Here is a 20958-nt window from a genome sequence, read left to right on the forward strand (position 1 = left end):
ATTTGCTGCTTTAGAGAATGTGGTGATGGTTTGGGGTTGGCAGTTATTTTTTTAGATTATTTTGAAGGCATTTCTCCGACCTGTGAAAGAGTTGGGAAGCTGGGAGTGGTGATAGCGCTGCAGCTATACCAGTACTCAAGAGGTAGTGGTAAAGGGATCATGAATGAAAAGACACCCTGAACTACACAGTGAGATCCTGCCTCAAAAAGCCAAAGCCTAGGGGTGTAGAGCAGAGCTGCGGCACTTGCCTGACAGGCATAAGGCCCTGGTTTCAGCCACAGCACTGCAAGAAAAAGTGAGGGGAGATTGGAGAGATCGTATAAGAAGGTCAACATTCCCACTGCTTAGATTACCTAGGTGTTGACATTTTACCCTGCTTGTTCCATTTGTCCTCTGAACACACACACACACACACACACGTTTTCCTGACCCACTTGATATTAAGTTGCTGATATAATGCTTCTTTAAACAGATAATTCTGTACATATTTTCTAAACGTGAGGACATCTTGCTGCTCGGTGTTCTTTTAATAAGGAGTCTGCAAAGTTACTTGTACGGAGCAGCAGCTACCCAAGTGGAGGAGGAGGTCTGTAGAGACTGTCTAACTGAGATAATGCCTCTGGCACATCTAATCAGTCCTCTTGAGTGGCAGGGGGATTCATCTTCCTGGTCTTTCCATTGAGCCAGTAACAGGGATGCTAATTAAAACTGAGATTCTCAAGACTCAAGGAGCTTTGCTGACAATTTAAAAATGCTAAGCATCCTTGGAGACAGAAGAAATCACATCATGGTGCATTGGGGTTTGATTTAAGCCTTTAAATCACTCTCCATCAGCATCTTCCACTGGTGAATTAGAAGCAAACAGTCCCTCCTGTTCTTTACAACTTACTCTCCCAAATCTTTTTCTGCCTGTAAGAAATGAAACATTTTAAATAATAGATATAACTAAATTGTAAACCTGAGCATTTCGGCGATTAAGGGCGTTGTCCATCCAGGCCCTATCTGCCCTCAGATTGATGTGCTTGCATTGCCCAAAGGCCAAGCCCCAACAATGATGGTCACTGTACTACTCTTGAAAAGAGATCTTTAAACCCTCTAGACCTGGCCGTTAATACAAAGAAAGGCCAAAAGGAGCGCACATTTTTATCCCATAGAACAGAACATTTGGTAAGCCAGAACCGTCACCCTTAGACACGCATGGGCTTTTACAGCTTCAAGAATATGCTCACTGAAAAAGCCAGGTGTGCAGCACACAACCGTTACCCCGGCCAGGCAGATCTCTGGGGCTCACTCGCCAGCCAGCCTACATGGAACGCTCCAGACTAGTGATAACAGACGTTCCGAAGCATGACAGCTGAGGCTGTCCTCTGGCCTATATGAGCACACACAATGCTCATTCTCCTGCAAATCCAAGTGCACCTGTATGTGTACACACACACACACACACACACACACACACAAATGCACTCACTTTTTTGTTTTGATTTTTGATCAAGTGTTTCTCTGTGTAGCCCTGGCTGTTCTGGAACCTGCTATGCAGACTAGGCTGGCCTCCCTGAACTCAGAGATCTAGCTGCCTCTGTCTCCTGAGTGCTGGAATTATAGGTGTAGGCCATGATGACTAAGAATGTACTCACTTATATGTCCTGTATCTACCAGCAAACTCATCCATGAAACTAGACTCCCTCCAAACAGCATTTTACCCCTCCCAAGATAGTGTTCTAAGGCAATAAGTGAGCCGAGTATGTCTAATGATGTCCAAAAGACCAAAGCCCTTCTCTAGTCCCTCACCCCAGAGAACGTTGGCCAGAAGTAGCAAAGTCTGTCTCTTTCAGGCAATTATGTCCATTAAAGTGCTATCCATTTGCAGTCATCTGCCAAATAATAAGAATAGAAAAGGAAAGATGGTCTCTCCCCATCCCTAACTTTTATAGTCCCACACGTCAGGATCTTTCCTGTAACCTTCCAGAAAGCTGTATGCTTGCATAAACGCACACACAAAGGAGACGGTACTGCATTGCGCACCTCGCATCTTTCACATAGCAATGCACCGCAGAGGTTCGTGGGTTCATGGCATTTTTCACATGGCTGTTCCTGGTTCTCGACATCTCCAATTCCTCTCCTCTGTCCGTTCTTATTCTCCAGACTTTCTGTACCAAAATGCACTGGCTTCAGTGGGCATCCAGGCCTTCGGTGAGCACATTTTCAGACCCTGAGTGACTACGCAAACTAACCTCACTTTTTCACCATTAACCGCGTGCTGCTGCTTGCCCTCACCCTGCATCGAGACCTTCCCTGAGCATGCTGGTCTTCATGGAAAGGGCAGAGCAGTAGCCAAAGGCCCTCCTCCAGGGGCTTCTGTGCAGTTGACCTGACCTCCCGGGAAGCACAATGCAGATTCCAGCAGCTTGTGTCTGCCACTGACTAGTTAACTCACACAGGGAGATACAAGGAGCTGTGCAGAGATGGGGCGACATGCTCACAAATGCTCACACTGCACAGTGCAGTGCTTCGCCGTAGGTAAGCATTCTCTTGATGCCAAGGATGCCATACCTACCAACTGTAAGAGGCCCTCCCCGGATTCCAATGTCTCTTCTTATTTCTGTGCTTCTGCAGCTAACCTTTAAGCTTCGTTCGTTCTGAGCTCTGCCTACCCTTCTGGGGGTTGTGTGGTTCTGCTTCCTAACAGTCACTGTTCTGTAAGCACTCACGTTCCCGTGCCAGTGACCATGGAGTTACATCTCACGTTCCTGAGACACCATGCGTTTAGACCGACGCATGCGCCACCCATACTCAGTGCCTCAAAGGAGTGAAAATCACAGGCAAGAAGCCACGCCCTGCAGCACAGCTCAGTCTCCTCCCTCTGCCCCTCCTCAGAACAAAGTGTTTTGGAGGGGTGCTTGCCACACAGGACATGGGTGCATCTAGAGTCTGCGTCATTCCCTGCTCTGTAACACCTGACTGCACCTGACTTCCCTTGGGTTCACTTTATTGATTGGTGAATTTACTAAATGGGTGGTGTCTTACTCTTCTGTCATTGGGATGAAATACCCTGACAAAACAAACTTATGGGGGAACGGGTACATTTTAGCCCACAGTCCCTTATTTTTGGCAAATCGAGGTGGCAATAACTCAGACTTGCTGATCATACCCATGGTGAAGAGAAGAGAAAGAATGAATACACACATTTGCGCTCACCTTGCTTCTCTCGCTATTGCGTAGTTCAGTATCCCTGGTTTAGGGAATGGTGTCACCCTCAGTAGGCAGGGCTTCCTTAGCGTAAATAAGACAGTCCTTCACAGACCTAGCCAATATGATCTAGACAATCCCTCATTGAGCCTGCCTTCCCGGGTGGTTCTGTGTCCAGTGGATGATTAAAACTAATCATCTGCATAGAGACATCAAAAATGACAAAGATGTTAATTCCTTAATGAGGAGATCAAAGAGAGGACAGATTGTTAATAGCATTTATACACATTCATTGATTCAAATATCAATTGCTTGCATTCAGGGCCACTGCTACATGCTGTGTCTTCTATCTGTACACTGTCTCATCATTTAGAAAGGCCTCACATATGCTCCGTCCTTCAGCCCTCACCACAGCCTTGAAAGGTGGCTGGTCACATCCCATTTTACCTTTAAAGGGACATGCAATGTGATTCCTAAAGCTAGAGCTGGGCCTTTTGATCTCTGGCCTGATCCTTCACTCTGCTGACCCTCGTCAAGAGTCAGTAAGTGTCAGACAGCAACTGTTTCCCAGGAGATCAGCAGCACCTGCCTGGGTTCACACACCAACCTACTCTGGTCCGGACTGCTTCTTGATGCCCATTTCTCTTCTGAGTTCGTCCCATGCCACTTCGCTGGCAAAAGTTTCTGCCTGTAAAAACTGCTGTTGGCCTGTGGAGGTGGATGCCATGATTATTCACCCCAGAGGGATTGTTCATAAGCTGACTGAGCTTCTGTGAAGGCTAGTGGACTAGAACTCGGGGGTCCCAAACAACCCAGACCTGCCTGTTGTTGTAGCTGCCGAGGAGGGTGTTTTTCAAGTGGCTGTGATGACGCTTCAGCTTCACCTCTGAGGAATGTCGGGAGAACATCCGCGGCCAAGCTAGCTTCTTATGCCCCTCATTCACTTGCTTTGCCCACAGATCTCACTGGGTGCCCCCCCCCCCCGTCTCTTACTCTCTATTCAGCTCCGAGGTGGAACCATCAAGCTGTTGATCTCAAGGTTGGGTCATAGGCGATGGACGATAGATTCTTAAGCACATCATCTTCTGCCCCAGCATCTGCCCCAGCATCCAAAGAGCTCAGGTTGTTGTAATCCTTGTCTGTATTTGCTGGCGGTATGCAAGATCGCTACATAACGTCCTTAAAGACAAGTAGTTCAAAATCTTCTCTGGTTTCCCCAAAACAGATCCTCTGTTTCTGGACCTGGTTTTGCTTAGAAGTGTGGAAGGTTCTTTTTTGAGACACTTGCCCTAGTATAAGATCAACTTATATTTTTCACAGCATTCAATTTGTGATTAAAATCTTCATGCTGCCTTTTGGGGCTGTCATTCACTCTGATAGGACCACCCTCAGAATAAAGCATCTACCGAGTCTTGGGTCTCATCACACCCTCAGACTCGATCCCCAATTTTCCAGAGTCTGTCTATCTTCCCCATTCTTGCTGAGACATCCCTAGTTGCTTTTGTTTGTTTGCTGGCTTTGGTTTGTTTTTTTGTTTGTTTGTTTGTTTTTTGTTTTTTGTCTCATGGTTGATATGTCTGAACTTCAGTGAATTAATTTTCATTCTTTGTCCTCAGCCTGCCCTTGCCTCTCCACCTAAACCAAGCCAGTTTAACAAAAGCTTTCATTTATCAGAATGTGGTTTCTCTCCCTCTTTTATTTTTATTTTTATTTTTAAAATTTATTTAATTTTTATTTTATGTGCATTTGTGTGACAGTGTCAGATCCCTTGGAATTGGCATTACAGACAGTTGTGAGCTGCCATGTGGGTACTGGGAATTGAACCCTGGTCCTTGGAAGAACAGACAGTGCTCTTACCAACTGAGCCATCTCTCCAGCCCCTCTCTCCCTCTCTTCCCTTGAGCCAGGGAAAATTCTTTTTTTTAATTTAATTTTATTTTTAAATTGTACATGTACCTGTTCTGCCTACATGTGTTTGTGTGTGCCTGGTGCCAAGGGAGGTCAGAAGAGGGGGTTGGATACCCTGGGACTGGAGTTAAAGATGGTTGTGAGCCACCATGTGCTTGCTGGGAATTTGCATCTGAAAGAGCAAACCGTACTGCTAACCACTGAGCCATCTTTCCAGCCCCAACTCAGAGAAACTTCTAAGGAGAGTTAGAGTGAGAACGGAGAAAGGTGTCTCTGGTGGGGAACACTGTTGAGACTAGTGGTCACATGGCCGTTCAGAGCGATACAGGGCAGAGATTTAACTGATTGGGGTTCCACGTTTTCCCCTTAGCTCCCCGGGCTTCAGCATAGACAGCGCGAGGCCTTGACAGAATGTTTCCATCTTGTTTATTACAACACACTGCTTTATAAGCACTAGACACCTTAGCTATAACTCTCCTCAGAACACTGGCTGTAGAATCTGATGTCCTCTTTCCTCCTCGCCTCTCTCAGTGTTCGTGTTTGTAGATTTTGAGGACTCTTCTTTTAGTTTTATTTTTTTTAACCCCCTCCTTTGGCCATAAAGCCGTGGCACTAAGAAACTTCTCACTGGAACTAATTTGTGAGCATCATAAAGACAGTTTTCAAATAAAGGACTACACTCACAGAATCTTTTCAAAGAACAAATCCATAAACGCAATGCTAGACAGGGAGGCAAAAAGAACATTTACCTTGGCTAGCCTTGTTCTGCTTTATAGGGACACACATTCTCTCTCTCTCTCTCTCTCTCTCTCTCTCTCTCTCTCTCTCTCTCTCTCTCCTTGTGTTTCTCAGAATCTCCTTCTTGCCCTTCTTTGCATGGTCAGTATCAGAAAAAAGCACAAATGCTGTCTTCTTAGGGGTTCTCGTAGCTGCACTCTGAAAGCGTCAACAGTAAATGCACTTTAATTCGTCCAGGCTTCGGGTACTCATCCATCACCAAAAGGGAGTTTTCCTCAAAACCAACACACATAGGGTTGTAACACTTGCTTACAGTGCTTTTTCCTTGGCCTTCTGCAACTTCTCCATGCTCTGCTCCCACACATTACTGCTTCTGCCTAATTTCCTTGCCTGGCCCCTTCGCACCAACCACAGGACCTCTCATTACAGTCTGGATATATGGAGTCCAGTGTTTCACAGCAGCTGCACTGTTGATACTTTGAGCCAGTAAGTCTCTGAGAGAAAGGGGAAGGCCTTCATTTTAGGACATTTAGCAGTATCCCTCTCTAACCACTAGATGACAATGGCATCCTTTGTCCAAGTTATGACAATTAGAGAAAAATGCATTCCCTGGAGGAAGACTGTTTCTTTAGCTGTTTACATAATTGCAATGGAGTTGAATGTGTTACCTCAATGGAAGCTGGTTTACATTGTTTATCTGAATTATGAATCAAATAATCGGTTCCTGAGAAGAAACAGTATTCCCTTATTTGCTTCCTGAAGAGCCCTTTTCAGTGGTTCAGGATATCCTCTGCATGTGGGGTGGTGTGATTGCAGCCTTTGCCTCTGCTGACTTTTGCCCTGAAGTGCTGTGGGTTCTTGCAAAAAAAAAAAAGCATCATGTGAATATGCGGTTTGAAAGCCAAAGCTTTGTTGCTCCATATATATGAGGCAGACTGCTACAATGAGTGTGCCTCATCACCTGAGTGGACTCCACAGAGTGGCTTGAGGACCCTCCCCCAACACACATTGCTACCCCCATTGCTGCAGAGTGAAATGTCCTTGAGTTCAGAGTATGTGACTGCTTATTAAATGAAAATAATATTGGGAAGGGACACTGTCATTTTTGAAGACCTTACTTTGAGTTTAGGACACGTTTTCTGCCTCCATAGACTCTTAGAACTCTGTCTTAGTTGCTGCAATGAAAGTGGGAAGTCAGAATGAATTGAAATTCTCTAGAAAGCCCATTTGGAAGATAAGTGAGAAAATATAGCCCATGAGACAGGCTTACACATCTCCGTTTTTTAAACAAATATATCGTGCACCGAACTCTGATCAGCTGCCGTGTTCTGTATGGAACTTCATAGTTAACCTTTATAACAGCATGAGGAGGGAAATACAGTTCCTCTCCCGGCTCTACAAATGAGAGCACTGGTAGGTTCCACCTCACAGATTACCTAGAACTGCCCTCTGTTAGAGATCCAAGAATGCCTCCTTAGATTAAAATGTATGTTTACTCAAAGCGAGTTGAGTTCACATTGCTCCAGTTGAGCTGCCGGCAGATAGAAGAGCCACGGTCGCAGCATGCTCAGAACCATCCCTAGGAGCATCGGTGAAGCTCTCAGCTCTTTACTGGAAGTCCCAGACACTTTGGCATGCCCAAACCCTTCTAGGTGTTTGGAAAAGTAAGACTATTCCTTCCCTTCCTTCCTAGAAGGAATGTAACGTTTGGCAAGTGCACCGTGCAATGGGTTTTGCGTAACTCTTAGTCATATAGTTGACTCTGAGTTGAGTAAGACTCTCCTACTCTACTGCTTAAGCAGCTGTCTGGCTAGACAACCACAGGGAATCTATACCAAAGGCTTCCATTTGCAAAGAATGCCTTGGGGGGGGGGGGGGGTGATATTCAAGACAGAGCACAGACTTTACTGTACCTGTGCATACCTTCTCCTGTCTTGAGCCCATGCTGTGAATGAGCTCCATGTTGCCCTGCCTGCCACTTGACCAGCTGTGTCCAGATGTGCAGAGTCCTTGCTGGGCTCAAAAATCTCATCTCCTAGTATTGCCAATGTACCTACCCCATATGCTTTAAAGTTACTCTGAGGGCTGGAGTTTCTAAAACATACACAGCTTCTGTCTGATTACAAATATTATTACAAAGAGCCAGATACGGGACAAAAACCTCACCCTATCAATGAAAGGTTACCTACAGGCACAACCAATATCATGGCCTTTTCAACATGGAGCTATGACTGTGTATGCACATTCATGCTCATAGCTCTGCTTGCACAACAAGGTACTACTGTAGTGGAGAGGCTGTCTTTTTCGCTATGTTGTCACACAACAGTGCATCTCCACCTAGAGAATTCATTCTGAGCACATGTGAAGAATTACACTCAGGTAACTCTCTGTTGTTTGCTGTGCCTGGCTTCTGATCCAGTAGGCCTGGAAGTCCTGCAAGATTCTTGCTGCCCAGCCAGGCCCAGTTTCCCTGTTGGCGCTCCTATTACATCGAAACGCTCTCAGAAAACCACTCCTGTGACTTGTATCTTCTGACCTCTTCTTTTTCTCTTTTTTTTCCCCCCACAGTGCGGCAAAGGAGCAGAAAACTTTGACAAGTTCTTCACACGAGGGCAGCCCGTGTTAACGCCTCCAGACCAGCTGGTCATCGCTAACATAGACCAGTCTGATTTTGAAGGGTTCTCGTATGTCAACCCCCAGTTTGTGCATCCGATCTTACAAAGTGCAGTATGAGACAAACAACAACAACAACAACGAAGAGAGATAAAATGCCTCCCCAGCCCCCAGCCTCCTCCCCGCCCCGCCCCGCCCCACCCCCGCATTGGGAAATGATCCTTAACCTTAAAATTTTAAGGCTATGGCCTTGTATTTTGTTCCACACAGAGACCTGAAAAGTCTAGGGACATTAGTCCTTAAGTGATTAACTTTTCAGGGTCTCTCTCTCTCTCTCTCTCTCTCTCTCTCTCTCTCTCGCTCTGTACAGTTTACTTATTTGGAAGTCACATTTGACTACAAGTTAATTCTTCCTAGAAAAAAAAAAAGATACTTATCTCCCCCCCCCCTTTTTGGTACGATTTGATATAATCTGCATACCCTCCATCTCTGGATTTTTACTATCAGGATCCCTCAACCAAAGATAGTAAAGTGATTCCAACTCCAACTCAAGGGACAGAAACATTTCCACCCAAGATGTCTTTGGAACAACAACAAAAAAAAAAAAAAAAATAGGAAGCCCAAAGAGTAGGCAAAGACAGGTTGGAGGCTAGTATTTTCAAGCCCCCATTACTTCTATTCTCTACTTCGATGGAAACAGTCCCTGGAATTTGAGAGGGCAGGATGAACCCAATCACTGTTCCCAAATGTCATAGCACAACCCTAGTGCAGCAGTTTGAGAGTGAAAGAAAACTTCAGACAGTTATTCAATTGAAAACTTCAGATGATTGAATCTATCATCTGCGTTTCCCTACTTGGTTGATAACTATCTTGATAACTCATTCTTTTTAAGAGGCCAAATCATCTAAGGACTTTGCTGAACAAGCGTGTGAAATCATTTCAGATCAAGGATAAACCATGTGTATGTTCATTTTAATCTCTGGGAGATGACTCTTCAGTCCAGGGTGCCATCAGTAACCATGCCACTACTCACGAGTGTTGTTAGCCAACCCCTCCACGCACACAAGAATGTTTTGCTACCTTTGTGGGTACCCTTTCTAAGAAGCTGAAGCGTATGCCCCCAACCCCTTTTGTACTATTTATTTAATAAGCTGCAGTGTCGTTTATGAAAGTACATTGTATAGTAACTTAATCAAAGTATTGACAAGCATCAGTTCCTATTGATTGATTTTCCCTCTTTCTCTAGCCCTAACATCTACATAGAGATGAAAAATGGTATAGTTTGGGTTCCCCTTTCCAGTTCTAACTGAATGACACACCTGGAGCTGTAGGATCAAGATACTTTCTGCTTATATCAGCTCAAAGATGTTTTCTTGCTAGAAGGATTTTAATATGTTTTGCGAGTGCATCATGCAATGGATTTTGCATGTTTATAATAAAACTTAATAACAAGTTAATCTATATTATTGATATAATTGTATCAAGTATAAAGAGTATTATGATAATTTTTATAAGACAAAATTGTGCTATATTTGTGAAGGCTCATGTTTCCAGTCTGCTTTAAGATTAAGTGTTAGCTTTATTCATTGCTGCTGTGCTCTCTCTTACCCACTACCCCACACACTGGCACTCTATCAGATATATTAATTTTTTAATGTAGATGTAATTTTAAAAACGGATGGCTACTTTACATGTTTAACTGGGCTTTTACTATATATGTGTATATATGTATATATCTATATATATATTTGATTCTACCTGCAAACCCCGGTTTTGTTTGTGGGGATTATTTTTGAGATGAGACTCTCTTAATTTCTTCATGTTATCCTCTGTTCAGGTTCCTCTACCACTCCTCCTCTTTGGGGCAGCTGGAAATGTTTAATTCCAGTGTTCCTGATATGTATCCATGTGGCATTGTTACAGCACCCAGGCTGAACTGTGTGTCTGTCTGTCTGTCTGTCTGTCTGTCTGTCTGAGTCTTTTCAGCCTATGTCTTTTGGGAACTCTAGGGACAAAAGGGTGGAAGGATTCCTTTCTGTAATGTGCATATGGACACACCACAAGTATGTTGTCTGTCTTCCTGCCACAGAATAATTCACTGTGTACCCCAAAACACACCGATTCCTTGAAACAAACTTTACCCCATGCCTGTGTGTAGCCTGAAGCTGTTACCAACAGACTCTTTTCAGAGGCACATACTGTCTTAAAGTTGTGGCCTTTGAAGAGCACATCTTTGGCAAAACAGCTCCCGGTACAAGGTGTTCAGAAGAGGCGGGCTTCTGCAGCATGATGAACGTGAAAATAAAGAGTGAAGATGGAAGCTCCCACCAGTCCCTGCGGAAGGCATCTCTCCAGGAAGCGTCACCCAGCTAAACTCTTCTCTCTCTGCCTGTCTGTTCGACAGTCACGCAGTGTGCAGCCCACCAAGGGTCTTTGAGATAAGGATCATAGGCTGTTCTTAAATCCCCTAATCGGAAAGAGATGTGGAGTGGAGGATGGGCCAGGCCAGAAAAGAGCATTTTCTTCTGCAGCGTTTCATGAATTCTGGATTTTAGAACTCAAAAAAAGGGGGAGGAGGGTCAGGGGATTTCAGGTGTTGATCTTAGAAACCCAGCTCATCATCCTGGTGATCCAGCCCTATCAAAAACACTATCCTTGGTCCAACAGGAGAGGAGCTGGCTTCTAGGTGGGCCTTGGGAATGAAAGCATTGTTCTTTCCCAGCCGGAACAGCAACAGGTCTGACCCCCAGCTGGACCTCTCAAGGTGCAGGAAGTCACGGAGAAGGAATGCAAGGGTCGTGGACAATCTGTCCCAAGGTGCCAAGCTGCCTGATTGAAGCAAGTCGCAGGCCCGGGTTCTCCCTTAAGCCGCCGACAGCCGGCTCCAAATGCCTCAGCTTCTCCAGAAACCATGCGCAATCCCTTGGATGGCTTGTTTTCGTAAAGAACATTAAAACAACAATCTCAAAAAGGAGGGAAAAAATTACGGAAGCACAGAGCTAGCATTTGCCTAAGGAACAGAAAACTGGAGGACAAACTTAGGAGAAATGAGAAAAGTTTAAGAAAGTACCCATGATGCAGCCTATTTTATACACTGCTGAGTGTTAAATTTAGATAAAGGCTAATACTCTAAAGATCGGGGCAGCCCGAGACAGTTATTGCTGCAAAACTAAGTCATGTGGATAACCATTACCAGCTGCTAGGCAGGATCAGTTGATAACAGTCTACACCATCGCCCCCTTCATAGGCCCTGTGTGGAAGGAGGCTACAGGGAAACGGCTGGTTTTTGAACTGAAGTGTCTGTGTAGGAGGCGGGAATCAGGAGCATGGCTGGAAAGGTTTAGTCCCTGGGTTGGGGAGTCAGGAAACACTGCTCTCGGACGCTGCCTGCATTGGCAGGATCTGTGGAGGAGAACCTAGCTCAATCCGAGTCTCCACAGGACCCATCAGGCTGTGTGACCCAGAAAAGCCATTGAAATGGTCTTGTATTATATTCCCCTGGAAGGTGGCCTTTGCTCAGCGGCTGCTCTCCCCTCTTCCACCACAGGCCAGCGGGCTGCTGGCTCTGCCTTTGGCATGGCATCTAAAGTTACCCGGTGCTTGGGTTGAATGGAAAGAGCTGGAATAGGCTGCCAGGTGCAGCCCTGGGAGTTAATAGGCAGCTCACCTCCAGGCAGGAGCTAATTCAGGCACTGGACAAGAAGCCCCAGGAACTAAAATGACTGCCCTTCACCACATCACCCCCCCCAACCATCTCTGTGGCCTAGTTTGAGCTCGTAGCCTTTTCTTTAATTAGTCTTTCTATCAGTAATTTGAGAAACTCAGGAGGCCAGGAGTTTTCTGGACGCTTGGCCTGAGATGGTCACGTGAAAGATTACCAGGCCAGTATTAACCCTCAAGTGTTGCCGCTCGAGAGCTACAGTTCTTAAAAGCGTGGTGGCTTGCCAAGCCCCAAAGAGCCACCCATTGATGTATCGCACAGAGGAGAAAGCTGAAATGAACGCCATATGAGAAGAGCAGAGTTCGAGCGTACCCAGAAAGACGTGGAAGGTTGGCGGAGAGATTGGTGGTCCCCGCACGGGCTTTCCAGCAGGGGTCATTGGTGCAAGTGAAAGTTGCCGTCTGTCAGTCTTCAAATGTGTGTCTTTTGTCAGGGACACGGTCTGTGGTTTCTTTTCCAACCCTCCCAACTGTAAGAAGTCCTTTGCCCTGAACACAGCCTGGCCAGCCAGCAGACCCTGGAAGCCACTAAGTTCCATCTTTTTCCTTCTGATAATAATGACTGCTGAGACTAGTGCAGAAGTCGCAAAAACAGCCAACAGCGTTCCTCCAGCTTCTGCTTAGCAGGAAAAATAAGGAGGGTTTGTGCGGGGCTTTGTTTTCGCAAACCAGGGAGAGTGGGGGGAAGTGAGAGTCACGTGCTTTTAAAAGCCTCCGCAAGGCAACACCACCTGACAGTCATTTTCTCACCTTGGTCTTATGAAATCACCTAGTTCTTGTGTGTACGTGTCACACCGTTTCCTGTTTGTTTACAGCCCCAGAAGGGCAGGGGTGCCCGTCCACACCCCACAGCTGAGCACCCCACACAGTCATGCTCAAGAGATGCATGCTGAGCCAGGGACCTGAAAGGATGCTGACCACGAGAGATACAGGACAATGGTAGTGAAAGTAGTGGGTCCTCTGGTTAGCAGCGGCTCCACACTCATGGGACAGTGTTAGGAAGCAGGCTTGGAAATTTTGTCTCAAACTGCTGTTAACAACACCCCTGCCCTGTCTCATTGAGCCAGTGCAGCAAACCTAAAGAAAGCTGTTACTTTCTGCTGTTAGAATAACCCAGGAAGTCAGGAAAGGGTGCTGGAGACATGCGCAGATGTGGCGTTCTAGAGATGGTGTCTCCTGCTGTCCCCAGGATACTACAGTACCAAGACTCCAGGGTCAAAAGCCTGTATGGCTCAGCTTCCTGCACCCTCATTCTTGTGGTCAGGTGTCAGTCAACAAACACAGAGGACATACTGAGTGATTAAACAGCCTTACTGTCACCCTCCCCGGAAGCCCACAAGTTCCAAAGATTTTTTTTTTAAACCTAAAACAAGAAATTAACTTATTTACTCCAATAGAAGACCGGAATATCTTGGGCTATTTGTACTTTTTTATAGAGAACTTTAATAACTCGATTCTTTTAAAAAAAATGAGTTTTTAAAATTAAAACTAATACAAATTTCATAAAAATTCCAATTCCACGAAGCCTATAGGAAGATTTCATCCAGGTTGGATAGAGTACCCATGGCCTGTATTCCCACTGCAGGATTTCCCCACGCCAGTGAGGTCCGCTGGTGTCCATACTGGAGTGGCTGCTGGAGGGGGTTCTCTCTCTTTTTCAGTAGACACTAAGGACAGCTGCCTGAGGTTTAGCCATCTTCCAACTGCAGGGAAGATGGCTTTATAGCCCCCGCCTTCCCAATGCAGTCCAAGGAGAGCACTCTTGGGGACCTCTGGGACTCCACTCTGTGCTCTAAGGGTCTGTGAGCAGGATGGGGCGCTTCTTCCTTCTCCAACTTCGTCCACAGTTGCTTCTGGTCCCTTAGTCTCTCGTACCTGGTTTAAAAAAAAAATGAGAGAGGCCCTAGAAGGATTTTGCTCATTGAACAATCCAAAACCTACTACCCCAAGAAGAGGCAGCATCGAGTGTGCCGGAGGTGTCTGCCTCCATGCCCGTGAGTGCGAGTAGACAGAGCCTTCCCTTTCAGACAGCAGCTATCCAGCCCACTTTGTAAGGACCCCTTTTTTCTAGACGACGACAAAAGGCGGCTTTGCACTTTCTGATTAAACAGCTTGTGTCTTTTGTCTCCTGCTTAGTTTTAAGACTATTCTGTGATCAAAGTTTGTAGATTTTTGTTAATATTTTTGCCTGGAAAATGTGACTCTCTCCTTGGGAGGTTTAGTAGACTATTGAAAATTATACGTGAAGGTGATTACTATTTTGAGCCTAAAGGTTTTCTAAGAATCTGAGACCTCGTATCCTGACTGTGAAGGTTTTTCAGAATGTCTTTTATAGATGATCAGAGAAGCATTTGAAGTTGTGTTCCCTCCACGGTTTCTGTTTTGTTTTATGAAGGACGCGCCACGTTCTAATCTCTCATTGAAAAACACCATGCAAAACCCCAAACTGGTTTGGAGGAAGGAGTGAAGGTTGAGGTTTTCCGCCTGATGAGCCGTAGCGGGCTGTCCACAGCCTGTTACCTAGCGGGTGAGGCGGATATGTAAATTACTGCATAGTTTTCTTGGATTTGTGTAACCTCTAATCTCCGTTTGCATGATTCGCTTTGTTAGATGCATTCATTGTAGTTCTGGAAGCAAGTGTGTATGAATAAAGATACTGATCACTGCTGAGCCGACGGCTGTCATTTGCATCCCACAGTGGCCTTGCTCTTCTTTCCCATCCGGTGTTCACTGAATGGTGTCAACTCCAGACACGCTCTGTAGAACAGTTTCATCTTCTCACCTAGTTCAAGCATGGCTCCCTATTAAAGTCACTTTAAAAAAAAGTCATAAATTAGCCTTGGGGACTGGAGAGATGGCCCAGCAGGGTAGAGCACTCACTGTGCAGTCACGAAGAATAGAGTTCAGACCCCCCAGCGCACACACAGCAAGCAGGGTGTCCCACAAAGCCAGCATGGCTGGACCTGACACCTTCTGGCCTCTGGTAAGCCTGTGTGAGAGCACTCCCATTAGCACATACACTTGCACACAAATCAACAAATGTATTAAAAAGAAACGTATTAAAAAGAAATCAAAATCCTGTGTGCTGGACCAGGGAGACGGTTCGGTAGGTAAAGGCGCTTGCCACCAAACCTGAGGACCTGAGATCAGTCCTCACGACTGACGTACTGGAAGGAGAGAACTGACTCCTGAGAGGTGTCTTCTGACCTCCACAGGTGTGCTGTGGCTGGCTGGCTGGCTGGCTGGCTTACTCGCTGCCTTCCCTCTCGACAGGATCTCACAAAGTCCAGCCTGGCCTCAAACCCTGGATGGTCAGAGTTGCAGTCTTGATTAAGTTATATTCTTGATAATCCTTAAGTTCTTGATCCTCCTGCCTCTTCGCCTTCCTGTAGTGCTAGGGCACAGGCAAACCATCACAGCTAACTCTAGTGCTGGGGAATGACCAAGGGCTTTGTGCATACCAGGCAAAAAGCCTGTCAACTAAGCCATGTCCCCAGCCCTCAAAACCCAGTTTCTAAAAGCCAAGGATTGACTTCGGCAGTGCATCTTGGCCACTCCCTTCTGACATCCTCCTTTGAGAGGCCTCTCTCCTCAGGCACATAGCTTTGTTTCCCTGTACCCCACCTCCCACCCCCAGTCCTGCCATGTCCAGCCCAGGCCTGCCCATTTTAATGCAAACATATGTGCATCCAACCAGGTCAATGTTCTATCCCTAAGATGCTGAACTCACACCTAACCTCCTGAAGTCCAGGGCCCTGCAGCTGCCTTGGCCGGAAGGGCTTGAGTCGGTCTGCCAAGATTTCTCTGGTGCCTTCTGAGGCACAGGCAAGATTAAATGTGGCTTGTCCAGCCAGCCCTACAGAGGTGGAGGAGACAGGCTGAGGTCATAAGCAAAACCCTTCCAGGGGTATCAGGTGTCACCAAAATAGAAGCTCAGAAACTAGATCTTCTGTCCAATAATGGCCTTTATCACCACCTTTATCCATGGACACCCAGTCTATCAGAGCAGGCACTGCTGAGGCCACTCAGTCAGAAGTCTCTGCTGGGGGCTATTTTGCCCCTGGGGCATCTAGAGATTTTTTTTTTTCTGACACAGCCAGGAGGCACGCTGCTGACCCGGCTGGGTAGAAGGCAGGGTTGCTGCCAAAGTCTCGAAATATACAGGACAGTTCCCACTTCAAAGCTTTGCCACACCCAAAATGTTAGTGGTCCTTCTTTTGAGGGGCCTGACCTAAGATAGTTCCCAAATCCTTCTACTTCACTCCACCTTTAGTTCTCCGTACCCTGTTCACCCACCCTGAGATCACCCTTGATCTCTCACAGCCACCCCTGCTAGCAGCCAGCAGCGGTTTAAAGCTCTCCCGCTGCTTCCCATCCCCCATCATCCACAACCAGCCAGCACAACCCACTCTCGGATACTGAGTCAATGGTTGGGAAGGTAAGTTCAGAAATGCCGACGCGAGGGCTGGGGAAATAACTCAGTAAAGCGTGTGTTCCATCTGCATTAAAGATCTATATTCAACCCCTGGAACCCACATCTTAAAAGCTGGGCATGGTGGTGTGTGCTTGTAGTTCTCTCCCTGGGGAGGCAGAGACAGGTCTGTGGCCATCCAGCCTAGCTGAATAGCCACACCTTAGGCCAACAAAAGAGCTTGTCTCAAAAAACAAGGCAGACAGCTCCTGAGGGCCTGAGGTTGTTCCCAGGCCTCCATGAGTGTACACACACACACACACACACACACAATGCCGACTTCCTGTATGCATGTGTGTCGGGCTCTCTCCTATCAGAATATGCTAGGTGAGGGGCCCCGCATACTTGTCATCTTGTCATGTTCACTGATGGACCCCAGCAGCTAAAGCAGTGTTCGCACATAGCAGAGACCCAGATGAACATTTGTCTAATGAGTAAATGCATAAAAGGACCCCTCTCCCAAGGCCATGCCACCTCGAGGTCCTACAGGAACCGTGACAAGGCCTTGTTCCTTGCTCTGGAGGCATTCAAGCGCTGAGGAGGCAAGACAGACACACAGACATGGCTTAAAAATGAAAGCACCAGGAGCGGATGCCTTAGAAACCCAAATTGCCAGATTCTGTCCTCCAGCCTTGAGTCTAGAGAGGCAGTGGCTGCCTGTGGTTTCACTTGAGTGATCATTGAATGCCCGGAGCTTTTCTCTAGCTTGTTGTGTGCTCTTGGGGGAGAGGGGGCAGTGGTGTAGAAAGCATGGTTCAGCTAAAATGGTACCACAAACCCAGCAAAGGCTATGTGTATTTTCACACCTTGCCCCAAGAGTGGTTACGGCAAGAATCCGGGGACTGCTTGCAGAGTGTATGCAAGAAATGCTTTGGGCTCTAAGGAAGCAAAACTGAATATCCCAAGATTCTTCTCTTGTAAGCTAACTCATTAAATATATTGCAGGCAACCTTGTTCTAATCATAAAAAGAGAAAATGGAATCCGGTGAAATCAAAGGGCTAGAGGCAGGCCCGAGGACTCAACAGACACAGACAGGTGAGCGTGTCAGAGAAACAGGAGTCTGAAGCAGATGACAGACACAAGCGTGTGGACACATTCCCCTGCAGCTGCAGGCACAGAGGCCATCTGTCATAAAGGTGCAAGACACACCTTTTCACAGTTCCTCTGTTTGCATTTATTTAAAGCCCGCAGTGACAGCCACCTCAGGTAGAACCCAGTGACCTTGTTCATGTTACGTAAGAGCAAGGATCAGTCCAGAGAAGTTGAATACCAATACCCAGAGGAGCAGATACCCAGATGCCCCGAGCCCACTATAAGTGCAGAGATGTGAGCCGCGTGCCTGGCCGGTGCTTCCTGGAGGGGAAGACCAAGAGGCTGTGATCTGAGGAAGGAGGGGCTAGGAAGAGGAGGTCTGTGCAAGCACAAACTAATCCATGGGAGGGAGAAGAAGGGCTGATGTCCATCTAGCGCCTGCTATAGAACCTGGACATACAGACCTTACTAACTCCTGTGGCCTTGTGGGGATAGAGATCACGTAAAGACTGACACATGAGGAAACCTTGTACTACGCCCGTATAGTAAGGGCCACGGCCCACACCTTAATGATGGGAAAATAAAGGCTCAGGTACTAAGAGGCACCACTGGGCTGGGTGCAAGTTGGGTACCACCTATGCATGCTCTTCCCAACCGTGGCCTACTCAGAGGTCAGAGATGCAGGACCTCCTGAGGGTTTTCTTCCCCCTCACTTCCTTTCAAGGTTACACCACCAAGGGGAAGTTCTCCTTGTCTGCGAGACGAGATACCCTTCTGCAGCTGTTTCCACAAGCTTACCCCCTCCACTGCCTTCACCCTCTTTCTCCTGATTTTATTTCCCCCTTTTTAGCACTGCCTATGCCAGGGAGGAGGGAGAAAAATAGCATCACAGTTCTTAGAACCCAGCAGGTACTTCGCTACACCTGCCTACCTCTTGCCCAGAGAGACCCAGGAGAAAGAAAACAAGCTATGGGGATATCTGGCCTGGGGCTCAGCCTCCACCGCAGCCTTGAATTGAGGCCCCTCTCCTAGGAGTCAAAAGCCATCAGAGGGAAGCATGCTCTAGTAGGTAGGGGACTTAGCAGAACAGGCTACTCAGTGTCTATGGCAGTGAGCAGCTTAGGGAGGAACCTCGGGACTTAGCTGGGACAGAACACTGCAGGAATGCTGCTCCTATTTTAAGATTCGACAGAAATAACACCTTGATTCCTAGAGCTGATACAAAGAAGGAAAATGAAAACCTGTCCCCCTTGAAGACATACTGCCGTACTTAACAACCAGGTAACATGCCCATCATATTTGTCATCTTTCTGTGCTGGCAGAAAAGTCCTGTATTAAATGCCAGTGGAGCTCACAGCATCGATGCGTGGTGTGTGTGTGTGTGTGTGTGTGTGTGTGTGTGTGTGTGTGTGTTGCACATGGTGTATATGTGGGTACTGGCACAAGTGTGAGAGCATGTACAGATGTACAGAACTCAGTGTCAGGTGTCTTCCTCAATTGCTCTCTGCCTTATTTGTTTGTTTGTTTTGAGACAGCATCTCACGATGAACCTGAAGCCCATCGATTCTTTTCGAGTAGCTGGCCAGGGGGTCCCAGGGATCCTCCTGCTTCTGCCTGTCTAGTTCTGGGGCACTGGCACCTGTGCCCCTGTGCCCAGTCCTTTTACGTGAACTCTGGGGATCTGAACTCAGGGCCTCGTGCATGACAGGCACTGTACCAACTAAGCCATCTCTCCAGCCACCCCATTAAACATCTTACACATCTAGAAACGCATGAACAAAGAGCAGGGAGGCCAGAGAGTCTACGAAAAATTCCAACTTAGGCTTCTCGGAAGAACAGCACCATGGGAAGCAAAATAGACACGGCCCTTCTTGACTTTTACAATATTCCCTGGTCTTTCTTCGCTAGATCCAGTGAGTTTTTTAGCTTCTGTTTTCAATTTTTGACGGATCTACGGAGATGTTGTCTCATCAGAAGTTGAGAGCCTTTGTGTGGTGGGCACTAAAAGCTTGGGAAACAGGGGTTGGAGAGACGGCTCAGCAGTGAAGAGCACTTGACATATTTATGTTAATTATATAGAATTTAAAATGTATTCCGGACTTAAGAGAACAATGAATTCTGCTTAACAGATGAGTCATTTCAAGATTCCCTTCTGCATATACACACACAGAACACATACACCCTATGTTCTAGCACACTCCACGTTACTAGTTTCCACGTATTTTAGCTGTGAGTTACAGTGTAACTAATTATCCAGATACTTGCCAATTGAAATACTTGCTGTCTCTCAGTTTTTGGTTATTTTGGTGGGGGAGGGGGCAGCTTAGCAAACAGCTTTTCAGGAAATGTCAGTGATGGCAATCTTATCCTCAGATATATCTCCATGAGCCTTCCGGTTGGCCTATATGGTTTCCCTTGTTACATTTAATTAAGGATGCCCTATCGCTATAGTACATGGTGGCAGTTTCAAACCTTGGAAAGGGGGCTGGAGAGATGGCCCAGTGGTTAGGAGTGCTGGCTGCTCTTGCAGAGGACCCAGGTTCAATTCCCACCATCCACATGGGTCTCTGTAACCATCCGTAACTCCAGTCACAGGGGATGTGATGCCCTATTCTGGCCTCTTGGGCCCCCTGTATGTATATGGTACAGACATACATGCAGGTAAACATGCTCAGACACATAAAATAAAAATCTAATCAATCTTGTTTTGAAATCTTGAAAACTACAAAACAATCAAGACAAAAATAAATAAGTTCCACTCATCCTCACATAAAGATACCACTGACGGCATCTGAGTTTCTTCCTGCATATCACTGTTGGGCACACAGTGGGCACCCGCATGCCCACCCTGCTTTTCCATGTACATCTGTTTCCATGAATGCACAATATCGCACACCTCACTCAAGTCGTTAAGAACCCCTCATATTGGTTTTGTTTGTTTGTTGAAACAAAGTCTTGCTTGCATACCCCAGGCTGGCCACAGGTCACTCCAGAGCTGGGGCTGGCCATGGTAGTTTGAATGAGAAAGTCCCATTCGTTCCCCTCCCTGCCCCCCCCCCCCCCGCCAAGCTCAGTCATTTGAATGCTTGGCATCCAGTCAGTGGTGCTGTCTGTGGAGGTGAGCCTTGCTGGAGGAAGTACGTCAGTGGGGGTGGACTTTGAGAGATTGTAGCTGCACCCCACTTCCGGTTCTCATTCTGCTTAGTGCTTTCGTTAAAGGTGTGAATTCCCCTGCAGCCATGCCTGGCCCCTGCCGCCATGCCTCCACCCCAGCACCACGCACTCT

At 46.8% G+C, this 20958-nt stretch overlaps 1 protein-coding gene across 1 annotated transcript in view; it reads left to right on the forward strand.

The window, feature by feature from the left end:
* The window catches only part of Prkca (protein kinase C alpha), a 386510-nt gene extending 371672 nt beyond the window's left edge, over positions 1-14838 (forward strand). The window contains exon 17 of the mRNA XM_021648501.2: positions 8404-14838. Within this exon, the coding sequence (XP_021504176.1) occupies positions 8404-8568 (165 nt within the window). The 3' untranslated portion in view covers positions 8569-14838. The remainder of the gene's footprint in view (positions 1-8403) is intronic.
* The last annotated feature ends 6120 nt before the right edge of the window (positions 14839-20958 follow it).

This window comes from Meriones unguiculatus, chromosome 7, assembly GCF_030254825.1.
Source record: "Meriones unguiculatus strain TT.TT164.6M chromosome 7, Bangor_MerUng_6.1, whole genome shotgun sequence".
Classification (NCBI taxonomy): domain Eukaryota; kingdom Metazoa; phylum Chordata; class Mammalia; order Rodentia; family Muridae; genus Meriones; species Meriones unguiculatus.